At 41.0% G+C, this 13,345-nt stretch overlaps 1 protein-coding gene across 1 annotated transcript in view; it reads left to right on the forward strand.

Moving 5' to 3' along the window:
- The window catches only part of LOC120518113 (importin subunit alpha-7), a 313,398-nt gene that overhangs the window by 52,800 nt on the left and 247,253 nt on the right, over positions 1–13,345 (forward strand). Inside the window, exon 2 of the mRNA XM_039740716.1 lies at positions 12,624–12,757. Within this exon, the coding sequence (XP_039596650.1) occupies positions 12,624–12,757 (134 nt within the window). The remainder of the gene's footprint in view (positions 1–12,623; positions 12,758–13,345) is intronic.

A 13,345-nucleotide genomic window follows, 5' to 3' on the forward strand; every position in this document is an offset into this window, starting at 1 on the left:
TATATAGAGATAGAGATAGAGAGAGAGAGATAGAGAGATAGAGAGATAGAGATATATAAACAGTAGATATAGATATAGTTTCATATTTATATAGATATAGTTATATATATATAGATAGATATATATATAAAATATATATTCGCAGCGGAGAAGTTATGAAATAGAAAAGGGAACATTTTAAAAATAACGTAAAATGTTTGTCAATATACAGTAATTGTTTTGTGAGTGTTTATTGAGTGTTGCTGTCATCAAGGATTTGATTGTCATTATTTGTTTCAATCAGGGTCGTATTTGTATGATGTGTTGTGTTCAAGTTACATTCTGTGTTTGTCAATCGTTGTAAAGATAAGAGGTTTCATTCATTGATTCGTTTCTTACTGCATCAATAAACAGCTTGTCTTCCTCTTTATCTGAGATGTGACACACTGCATGCACGGGTTTTTTACTGTCTTCCTTTAGCGGGCATTCACTTTTTCCACCGCGTGCTTTGTTTCCGCAGTAGCTGCACTTATGAATATGCTTGTATGTATCAGACGCTTCATATTTTTTTGCTGCCTTCTCAATTGTGTAATTCGGTTTTTGTTCAGCACTCTTTGGAAATGTTGCTTTTTGTCTGTGCACTGCGTCAGTTCACGTGAGCCACTTGGTGCTCTTGCATCGAAGGTTCCCAGCTGTGCTGGTGCCGTCTCGTGTGATGTCCACGGCTGTATGTAATGTCAGCTAAGACCCGGCACTTAAAAGTTTCTCTCGCAGTTTCGCTGAGTTTGTGCCAAACACCTCCCTGACCATCTCATCTTCGTCTGCATAAGCACAGTCCTTCACCAAACGAAGTGAATGGGAGGGGAGATGATGATGTGACTCACCCACCCGCCTTAACTGTCAATCCCCCAAACACAGTCTCTCGGAATTTGCATAAATACAGCCTTTCACCTGCAATTTTAACTTAGTTACAAAGTGATCAAAACTCTCGTTTATATCCTGCGTCCTCTCATTAAACTTGTATCCCGCATTACCCGTGGGCATGACAAACGCCATCCGCAGCGTGTCTATGAACTTAATTTTAAACTTCAGGTTTAGATCGTGCTTTGTTTCCGAAGTAGCAGCAGCCATCAATATGGTTGTATATGTCAGTCGCTCGCTTCTTATTGTTTCGCTGCCTTCTCAATTATATAATGCATGTTTTCTTCAGCGCTTTTGGAGCTCTTCCTAGTTTTCTATGTAGTGCGTTGACAGTCATTTCACGTGATTATGTGGGAGGCATGATGATGTCACATGAATCTCCGCCCCCCACAACTTTCGAGCTCAACTCCATTACAGTATATGCAGAAAAATAGCTTCCAGTTATGACCATTACGCGTAGAATTTCGAAATTAAACCTCCCCAACTTTTGTAAGGAAGCTGTAAGGAATGAGCCTGCCAAATTTCAGCCTTTTACCTATATGGGACGTTGGAGAATTAGTGATGAGTCAGTCAGTGAGGGATATATATATATATATATATATATATATATATATATATATATATATATATATATATATATATATATATATATATATATATATATATATATATATATATAATATACCAGCAACACTCATGACAATAACAAAACAATTACATTGTCAATCATGTTACGTTATTATTAAAATGTTTCCTTTTCTTTTTACTTCTCCACTGCGATGCGCGGGTATTTTGCTAGTCCATTATATTCGTGATATTACAGCTCTCTGAATAACTAAAATACTGAGATGTATACGTGATATCATTTTTATAATGATAGGAGTTAAAACACGTTTTTAAACATGAGTTTCACCGCGCAGTGATTGTTTGCGACCTCTGATGAAATAATTTATTGCAGCAGTACTCCGGGGCGGCTCTAGGCTTGTGGTGGCACTGGGCAGAGAAAGAATCGGTGGCTCCTTCGCCCACCAATGTCCGTAAGGTATCTTATGCACGGTGGATGGCCACATCCATTGCAGACACTGCAAAGCCGCCTTGTGCTCAAGATACAAGCATTTAACTTTTGCCGAAGTTTGTCGCTGTGTTGTTGTTTTCTCCATCTGTTTTATATCCAATATATATTGGCGTAGCCGCCACTGCAGTCCTTGCTTTTCTTTCCACAAATACCCAATCACACCACACAATCAGCTCTGTAATAGAAGTTAAGCCATCTGTAAGCTTGGAGCGCTGATTCTTCAAAACATTTAAGGAACATTGAAATATCTTCGTAGTACATGTTTAATTCTATCCTTCACGACACTCCCAGTGAAGAATATAGATTATTTAAATGAAGTTAGTTTTATCTATATAATAAACATATTTTGCTGCATTTCACCTTAAAAATGGTATTGTCATCGTATGTAAATACGCGTTATATAAAGTGGCTCAGGTTGTGCGATATTATAACTGTAGTGCAAGTTTACAGTGGGGTGATTGTACTTATAAGTACAAACAGTTCTACAAGGAGCAATTGATTAAGTGCATTTAAAGTTCTTGGGATGAAACTGTTTCTGAACCGTGAGGTCTGTACAGGAAAGGCTTTGAAACATTTTGCCGTGGCTGAGACAGCGTGTCCTTGAAGCTGTATACCGATAATTCTCTTTCCGATCAGCTGCTGGTGTGATTCACACTCAGATACAGTGATATAAATACTCCGAGTGGTGCAGTGAGAGTTATTTGGAAAAAGATGATCCGCTGTGGCAACTCCTAACGGGAGGAGCTGAAAGAAGAAGGTGCAGTGAAAGTAACAACGGTAAAGCAATTATGGTGTTTTGAATACTTTGGGTATTCCCTGGACCATTATATTGTTACAAGTTAATTACAATCAGATGCGCTACACTAATAATCAATATGCAGTTAATTTCAGTGTATTTATAAAGCCGCGTCAGGAAAATAAGGTGTAACCACATTGGAACAGTAGCACTGCTTTGACGCTGGGTGCTGCCAGTCTGCAAAACCGAGCGGAGAACTTGCGTACGACAAGGTATGAGGTACCGTGGAAAAGTACGTGGCTTTACGCCAAGTGTAGGTTTTATACATCGCGATTTTAACGTGGAAAAGTTCTTACACAACATTTCTGTGCGTACGCACCGTTTATACATGAGGCCCCAGGACTGGTTCCTGTCTTAATTTTTGCTTGGTGCTAAAGGAATTTACTCCTGTTCTCTGCACCCATAAAAGTAATTTGTGGAGGTTCAGGAAATAAATGTTTGGGTGAAACATTAAAGCATTCACAATCATGCAGTTTATCAAATGAGTGGGGTTGTTGCAAAATCAGAAAATATTACTTACCATGTAGTAGGTGCTTACATTACTGTATACCCTAAAAGAGACTTTCCACTTGCAATTATATAGCACATGTCATAGATAGATAGATACTTTATTAATCCCAAGGGGAAATTCACATAATCCAGCAGCAGTATACTGATACGAAAAAAAAAATATAGTAAATTAAAGAGTAATAAAAATGCATGTAAAAACGGACAATTACTTTGAATAATTATGTTTACCTACCCTCTGGTGGAACTGAGGAGTCGCATAGTATGGGGGAGGAACGATGATCTCAGTCTGTCAGTGGAGCAGGACAGCAACAGCAGTCTGTCACTGAAGCTACTCACGTCGCTCTGCCACAGATTTTAAACTGTCCAGCTTCATTCCTACAATAGAGCCTGCCTTCCTAACAAGTTTGTCCTGGTGTGAGGTGTCCTTCATCTTTATGCTACCTCCCAAATACACCACCGAGTAGAAGAGGGCACTCGCTACAACCGTCTGGTAGAATATCTGCAGCATCTTATTGCAGACGTTGAAGGATACCAACCTTCTAAGGAAGTATAGTCGGCTTTGAACTTTCTTACACAGAGCATCAGTATTGGCAGTCCAGTCCAATTTATCATCCAGCTGCACTCCCAAGTATTTATAGGTTTGCACCCTCTGCACACAGTCTCCTTTGATGATCACGGGGTCCATGAGGGGTCTGGGCCTCCTAAAATCCACTACCAGTTCCTTGGTCTTGCTGGTGTTCAGGTGTAAGTGGTTTGAGTCGCACCATTTAACAAAGTCTTTGATTAGCTTCCTATACTCCTCCTCCTGCCCACTCCTGATGCAGCCTGCAATAGCAGTGTCATCAGCGAACTTTTGCACGTGGCAGGACTCTGAATCGTATTGGAAGTCTGATATATATAGGTTGAACAGGACCGGAGAAAGTACAGTCCCTTTTGTTTAATGTTATCTGATATTTGTAACTTCTTTAATAACTAATGTAAAAAAATCCACAAAGGCATCAGTGCAACTTTTAAACTTTTATTAGGTTAAGATACTAAAAAGAAACCTGATTATTGATGTTGGCAGTGATAAAATGCTTTGTATCTTGTATGTTTCAGACAGTATACTATAGTTCAAAGGTTTGGGGTCACCCATAAGTTTACACATATTTGATGGCAATTAATACCTGTTTTATCTAGATGCCACTACATTGATTAAAAAATATTCAAGGCATTACTAGTGTGCATAATGACCATTACTGCTTGAAATGACAGCTTGTTAGTTTATTAATCACATATGGCTGCAATGCCCCATTTTCAGCAGCAATTCCTTCAGTGCCCTAATGGTGAACTCCCTTAAGCTTATCCTAAATTAGTCATATTTTCATTGCTGATTGGTTACTAGAGGAACCTTTCTAATTGCATTAGCACAGCTGAAACCTGTTATTCTGTTCACTTATGTTGCAAGGTACTGGAATTCCTAAAGTTCTGTTCTGGGATCAAAAATAGCCAAACTATACAGTTTTCTCAAAAATCATGTCAGTCTATTTTATTTATTTATTTGGAAAATAGGCTATAAATAAGAAATTGAAGATTTCATACAAAGTTGTCTTCTACTGTCTTGAAAGAAGAGGGTAACCTGGTTCTAACCAGTATAGGAAAGAGGAAAGTCCAAGGTGGACAACTACATAAAATAAGGAATAATATATTATACTCTCTTCTCTTTTGCATACAGCCCTGTTATTTGGTGTGTATTTATTGAAGAAAACTAAGGACCTGTAAAGCATTTGTTTCTGTTGCCCATCTGGGCCTTCTCCTTTTTTAATACTTCGTTTTGCTGCTGCAAAAATGCATCTATTGCTCATTTACTGATATGTAATAAGACCTTAAGGATCACTTCTTTGTGTCTTCGTAACAAAGCATCAGTAAAGTGTTTTTCATCTCTGCAATGTGCCTTGCTAAAACAACTTCACTTTGGAGTGGTCTGCAGTCACTTAACTGCGACACATACTTGACAGTACATATTTAGTTTATGCCTTTAAGCCTTTATATTAATTATTAATTCTATTGTCCTGTCAATATGCCACATTGTGAAGGGATGCATAACCTATCTACTGATGTTTTATAAGTGTTATGAAGACCAAAAGAAGCCTTTGTTAAGGTCTTGCTACATAAGAGTAAAAGAGTAATATAGTACAGTACAGTATATGCATTTTTGCAGGACCTAAACTATAGTGTTTCCGAAAGATTTCCCAGATAACCATTTAGTACTAACACATGACTAAGGAGAGGCTAAGGAATTTTACCATTAGGATACTGAAGGAATGGCCCTTGAAAATGAGGTGTTGAAGCCATATGTGAATAGTACATTTAAAAATCAGTCATTCCAAGCAGTAATAGCTGTTATGCACAGTATCAATGCCTTGGCTATATTTTTAAATCAATTTAATTGAATCTTAATAAAAAAGGTATCAATTTCTATGTAGAACATGAAGATTTCTAGTACTGTATATCCGTTTAAATTACAAATAGAATCAAAGATAGTAGTACCATAATTTGAGGAGGTCAAAGGTTTTATGTACCCACTCCACAGCACTGCTGGAAAGAGGTCCCAGATGCCAGTTCAGATTTGCAGTACTTTTTTTGTTGCACACAGGAGCTGGCCTTTGGGCAGTGGCTTTGCAGTCTTTCTAATTAATATACTGCTTCATTGAATACTACACTACTTCAGTGGGATTTAGTTAAGGAGACCTGCAGAAACAAAAGGGTTTTTACACCCGATCTACAATCTCTTCTTCACCTCCGTTGTTATTGTATAAAACTACATTTGTTATGTTTAGTCTTCCAGTTATACCTGAGCAGAAGTATTGGGGCAAAGGAGTGATTCTGAAAACTGATATTCTGTATTTTAGTGTTTATGTATGTAAGTTTATTGATCTGAACTGAATCCATGGCACTTGCAGACAAGTTAGGTGGTTCTTGCGATTTATATTTGAAATTGTTTCATTAGTCCAAATTGCCTTTATTCCTCACTTTCCAAAAAGTTTCATGAGCTGAGCCACTTGATTGGCTGTCTAATTGTATGTTTGGAAACACTGATGTAAACAGGGTCTCATTTTGTTGCAGTTATATATTAGCCATGGGTACAGGGAGACATTTGCTTTGAAATTTGTCTCAATTTTAACTTGCCTTAAATTAGTCCAGAGACTGTTTCTGTAGTCTAAATATGTAGAATGTATTTTTTTTGTAAGTCTTTACCACATCTTAGTTTAATTCCTAACTCCTTTGTTCAGTTTTGCTAATCACAAGACATTAAATATTAAAAACAATAGTCACAAGGGATTAATTTGTTGTTGGGGCATTTTCTTCTCACTTATCTATTCACAGTAATGGACATTTTAAGCAAGAGTGCCCAAACCTTTGCAAGTCAATGCATCTTTATTTTTAGACTGTAACTCAGTAATAGTAGGTACAGTGTTTTTCTTTTTTAGCAAAAGAATCATTTGTCAGGCATCCATTTGGATGTTTTGTCTTGGGTGTCGGTGGATGGTGGCACCCGGCTAACAGTGACTTTGCCTTATGCAAAGGTATATACATCATTTACTTCACACATAAATGAATCAGTAATCAGTTGTTTTAAAAACAATGTGTTTGCATTCAGTAATGCTATTTTGTGACCAACACTGTTACCATACAGGCAGCTTGCAGTTACCTTGTTTCAATATAAGACAGCCACAGCTGGATCAAAGATTTGTTTGTCAGTTTACATTTGCACATGATGAGATACATTCTGCATTGTGAGAGGGGCACAAAAATGAGAAGACTATAGCATCTCCCTCTTTCTCACACAGCTTAGTGCCTCTCGCTTCATTAATTAGTAAAGGCACACTAAAGTACCTTTATTCTTTTTTGCCATTGGCAATTGGTGAATCTTCACTGATTAATTGATCTTCTTGTTGAAGCACCTCAGATATGAACACATAACTAGGCTTTTTAATACCAATTGTACATAATTGCCACAGCATACCTAAGCATTGCTGCAGTCAGTTTTCTTTGTTACTACATTGCTGTGTTGGACATGGATTATTATTGTCAAAACAAAGAAATGTTTCTTTGTGTACTCCTTTTTTTCACATTTTATACTGGACCTCAATGCAAAGCAGATATACTTTTACATAGAGCTGTAATGCAAAATTTTGTAATTTTATTTGCAGGTTTACTCTTATTGTGTATTTTCTGACTGTAGTCCCATATATGACTATGAGAAAAGCTGTGAAGTCTGCCATGTGACAACCTTACCTGCATGAATCCATCCATCCATCCATTCTCTTCCACTTATCTAAGGTCGGGTCGCGGGGGTAGCAGCTTAAGTAGAGAAGCCCAGACTTCCCTCTCCCCGGCCACTTCTTCCAGCTCTTCCGGAAAAATCCCAAGGCGTTCCCAGGCCAGCTGGGAGACATAGTCCCTCCAGCGTGTCCTGGGTCTTCCCTGGGGCCTCCTCCCGGTTGGACGTGCCCGGAACACCTCACCAGGGAGGCGTCCAGGAGGCATCCTGATCAGATGCCTGAGCCACCTCATCTGACTCCTCTTGATGCGGAGGAGCAGCGGCTCTTCTCTGAGCTCCTCACCCTATCCTTAAGGGAAAGCCCAGACACCCTGCGAAGGAAACTCAATACAGCCGCTTGTATTCACGATCTCGTTCTTTCGGTAACTACCCATAGCTCATGAGCATAGGTGAGGGTAGGAACGTAGATCAACTGGTAAATTGAGAGCTTTGCCTTACGGCTCAGCTCTTTTTTCACCACGACAGACCGATGCAGAGCCCGCATCACTGCGGATGCCGCACCGATCCGCCTGTCAATCTCACAATCCATTCTTCCCTCACTCGTGAACAAGACCCCGAGATACTTAAACTCCTCCATTTGGGGCAGGATCTCCCCTCCCCAACCCTGAGAGGGCACTCCACCCTTTTCCGGCTGAGGACCATGGTCTCGGATTTGGAGGTGCTGGTTTTCATCCCAGCCGCTTCACACTCAGCTGCGAACCGCACCAGAGAGAGCTGAAGATCATGGCCTGATGAAGCAAACAGGACAACATCATCTGCAAAAAGCAGTGACCCAATCCTAAGTCCACCAAACCGGACCCCTTCAACACCCTGGCTGCGCTTAGAAATTCTGTCCATAAAAGTTATGAACAGAATCGGTGACAAAGGGCAGCCCTGGCGGAGTCCAACTCTCACTGGAAACGGGCTCGACTTACTGCCGGCAATGCGGACCAAGCTCTGACACTGGTTGTACAAGGACCGAACAGCTCTTATCAGGGTGTCTGGTACCCCATACTCCCAGAGCACCGCCCACAGGATTCCCCGAGGGACACGGTCGAACGCCTTTTCCAAGTCCACAAAGCACATGTAGACTGGTTGGGCAAACACCCATGCACCCTCCAGGATCCTACTAAGGGTGTGGAGCTGGTCCACTGTTCCGCGACCCGGATGAAAACCACACTGTTCCTCCTGAATCTGAGGTTCGACTATCCGACGGTCCCTCCTCTCCAGAACCCCCAAATAGACTTTTCCAGGGAGGCTGAGGAGTGTGATCCCTCTATAGTTGGAACACACCCTCCGTCCCCTTTTAAAGAGGGGGATCACCACCCCGGTCTGCCAATCCAGAGGCACTGTCCCCGATGTCCATGCGATGTTGCAGAGATGTGTCAACCAAGACAGTACTACAACATCCAGAGCCTTAAGGAACTCCGGGTGTATCTCATCCACCCCCGGGGCCCTGCCACCAAGGAGTTTTTTGACCACCTCGGTGACTTCAGTCCCAGAGATGGGAGAGCCCACCTCAGAGTCCCCAGGCTCTGCTTCCTCATTGGAAGGCATGTTAGTGGGACTGAGGAGATCTTCGAAGTACTCCCCCCACCGACCCACAACGTCCCGAGTCGAGGTCCGCAGCGCACCAGCACCACCATATACAGTGTTGACACCAACCACCTTACGGCCACAGCTCCGGTCAGCTGCCTCAACAATAGAGGCACGGAACATGGCCCATTCGGACTCCATGTCCCCCACCTCCCTCGGGACGTGGTCGAAGTTCTGCCGAAGGTGGGAGTTGAAGCTACTTCTGACAGGGGACTCTCCCAGCCGCTCCCAGCAGACCCTCACAACACGTTTGGGCCTACCAGGTCTGACCGGCATCTTCCCCCACCATCGAAGCCAACTCACCACCAGGTGGTGATCAGTTGACAGCTCCGCCCCTCTCTTCACCCGAAAGTGTCCAAGACATATGGCCGCAAGTCCGACGACACAACCACAAAGTCGATCATCGAACTGAGGCCTAGGGTGTCCTGGTGCCAAGTGCACATATGAACACCCTTATGCTTAAGCGTTGCCAGGTATGCGTTATGGACAATCCGTGGCGAGCACAGAAGTCCAATAACAAAACACCGCTCGGGTTCAGATCGGGGGGGCCATTCCTCCAAATCACGCCCTTCCAGGTCTCACTGTCATTGCCCACGGGCATTGAAGTCTCCCAGCAAAACGAGGGAATCCCCAGAAGGTATGCCCTCTAGCACCCCCTCCAGAGACTCCAAAAAGGGTGGCTACTCCAAACTGCTGTTCGCATATGCACAAACAACAGTCAGGACCCTTCCCCCCCACCCGAAGGCAGAGGGAAGCCACCCTCTTGTCCACCGGGGTAAACCCCAACGCACAGGCTCCACGTCGGGGGGCAATAAGTATGCCCACACCTGCTCGGCGCCTCTCACCAGGGGCAACTCCAGAGTGATAGACATTCCAGCCCCTCTCAAGGAGATTGGTTCCAGAGTCCAAGCTGTGCGTCGAGGTGAGTCCGACTATATCTAGCCGGAACCTCTCAACCTCGCGCACTAGCTCAGGCTCCTTCCCCTTCAGAGAGGTGACATTCCACGCCCCAAGAGCCAGTTTCTGTAGCCGAGGATCAGACCACCAAGGTCCCCGCCTCCGGCCACCATCCAACTCACACTGCACCCGACCTCCTTGGCCCCTCCCATAGGTGGTGAGCCCATGGGAAGGAGGACCCACGTTACCTCTTCGGGCTGTGCCCGGCCGAGCCCCATGGGTGCAGGCTCGGGCCACCAGCGCCGCCATCTAGCCCCACCCCAGACCTGGCTCCAGAGGGGGCCCGTGACCAGCGTCCGGCAAGGGAAAACGCCGCCCACAGTTTTTATTCTTCATTGGAGGTTTGGAACCGTTCTTTGTCTCATCCCTCGCCTAGGACCAGTTTGCCTTGGGTGGCCCTACCAGAGGCATAAAGCCCGGACAACATAGCTCCTAGGATCATTGGGACACGCAAACCCCTCCACCACGATAAGGTGATGGCTCAAGGAGGGGTTGAATGAATTAAGGTCACTAAAGTTCATACATGCCAGTCAGCTGCAAAAATAATACATTTGTTTGCTGTGTCTTGCTTTTATTAAGAAAACTCCATGGCATATGCATGTCCATATAAAATGTTATTTTTTAAATCTGTATTTTCTCAAACATATTTTTCATTTACACTGTTTAGGTCATTCCATGATAAGGGAAATAATAATTTACATTTTTTAAAATAGGCTTTTGCTTGGTAGAGGCATTTCATATTTTGTTTATAATATTTATGTACTGTGCAATTCACTATACAGGTGTATGTATGTATTCATATGTATATATAATATTCTGAAATTAAAACATACTGTCGTTGAAAAAAGTATTGAATACGTCGACATTCTTTTCAGTAAATATATTTCCAATGAGGCTATTCAGTTGAAATTCTCACTAGTCATTGGTATTAACTCAAAAAATCCACAAATATAAAGAATTCACAACATTAAAGGCCAGAAAGAAAGGCATTTGTAATAGTGTAATGACACAGGGAAAAAGTACTGAACACGCAGAGCATTTAACACAAGAATCCCTGAAGCCTATGAAAAAAGTAATCCTAGGCTATCTTAAATTCCTTCACATCTCCACATCAGCATCTTTGCCTTGCAAATGTGTTGATTGGCACAGGCAGCCTGCTCACTAATTCCCCAACGTAGGCAGCTGAAGTCAACTCAGATGCTGAAGCCTGTATTATCAGGCATTGAGGTGTTTAAAATTGTATAGGTTGAATAATATACTATTTGGAATTTGTGTTCAGTGTCTACAACGATCTGGGTTAATGTAGGATGACAGGAAATGCGAGGCAAGAAATGTTGACCACATAACTAAAACAGAAAATTTTTCATCTTACTGTAATAATGACAAAATGCAGATGTGAAGTGTGTTATGTGTGAAAACTGTTCTCCAAATATCAAATAAACACTTTCACGAAAGGTACACACATAACAAAGCAATTGTGATTTTATTCAAGAACGATTCTAGTGTTACAACTTTTTTTGTAGGCTTCAGTGATTCTAGTGTTAATGAAGGAGCCTTTGAAATGACAGCTTCAAGACTGTTCCTTTATGAAGAAACAAGTTACATGCAGTGCTCGGGTGTTTTTTTTTAATCCATTCTTCTAAAGTTCTTCTTGCTTCATTTGAAGTAACATTTACTGAAAAAATGTTGAATCATTCAATACTTACTTTCCCCCACTGTATGTATCAAGTGTGATAAATAGAGAATGTTCATGCAGTTTTTAAAAATTTCACATTTTATTAATTTATACATTTTCATTTTGATATTATTCAGACAGTCTTTCAATTGTAATTCTGCTTTTAGCTTCCAAATATAAAAAGAGAGTGATAGTGGGTTAATCAAATATACTGGAAAAATTCAGGGTAATGCTTATTTCAGTGTTGTGGAATTATTCTGAAGAACATTACAGTTTTTACAGTGGTGCAGTAACTGTTTAACTTAAACAATAAATTAAAAATTTCTTGTAAAAATGCATAAACCTGCATTAATATATTTGGAATCTTTTTTTTTTTTTTTACCTATATAAAATGTTATCAATCTAAGAAACTGGGACTAATGTATACTTGCAAATTCTATTCAGCTTCATTTGTGTGGAGAAAAAGAAAAACTGATACTTTTTGCCTTAGTGTTTTTTCATAAAGTTATTTTTCTTTCTCCACAGAATTGATTTTGCAATTTCCCTTTGTTTTCATGGTTTTACTTTACTGTTTTCATGGTTTTACTTATTTACTGTTTTCATGATTTTACTTGTGTATGTGCAATACATGATTCAATTAATGTTGCCATGTGAAGTAACCATGAAATAATCTGCAATTTCTTTGAGTGCTGTAGATATGAAGTTCTCTAGTAGTTTAAGAAGCCTAGTTTTTAAAGTTTATTAATATGCTTACTCTTTTGCTAAAAACATTTTTATTCTCCCTGTTCCTCCTCCTTCTGTAACATTGTAGAGACCGCAGCAAGCCCAGCTAAAGATTACTACAGAATGAATCGTTACAAAAACAAGGCTTTGAATCCTGAAGAAATGAGGCGCAGGAGGGAAGAGGAAGGAATTCAGCTGCGGAAACAGAAACGTGAGCAGCAGGTATATTATTATGACTTAATTAGCATTTACATAGACATGACCAGTTAGCTCATTAATGAGGTATAGAGAGAGAAGGATTAAAAATTTTTTAACATACTGCTAAATATTTGATATCTGGGGCTAAGATTTTTGACATACACTTTGCAAGATAATTCATTACATCTTGAAGATGTTAATAGACTGTCATTACATTCCTTATACAGGAGGCATTTCTATGAGAAATGAATCCTTTCATGGAAACTTGGCCTTCTGCTGTTGAGTGAAGACAGTGAAATAATGCTGGATTCCCCAATTACTTTAAGTGAACCAGGTATTGATTGAGGGTATAACTCCTACCCCCTCCCCCACCCCCCCCCACCACTTTCCATAGCAGGAATGCCCAAATCTGCAGATGTTAAACTATTTATTATTTCTTCCATGCTGCAACCCTTGATTGCTCTGCATTGATCATAAATTGAAAACTGGGCAAGAACGAGGTTACATGCAGTTTTGTTATTGAATGCAGTTGTAGACCTACTGCGAAAGACCTGGCCAAGGCAGCTAAGATTGGTCATTCAAAAACATATTTGTCCCAATCAGTCAGATGTC

This window comes from Polypterus senegalus, chromosome 17 (genome assembly GCF_016835505.1).
Source record: "Polypterus senegalus isolate Bchr_013 chromosome 17, ASM1683550v1, whole genome shotgun sequence".
Classification (NCBI taxonomy): domain Eukaryota; kingdom Metazoa; phylum Chordata; class Cladistia; order Polypteriformes; family Polypteridae; genus Polypterus; species Polypterus senegalus.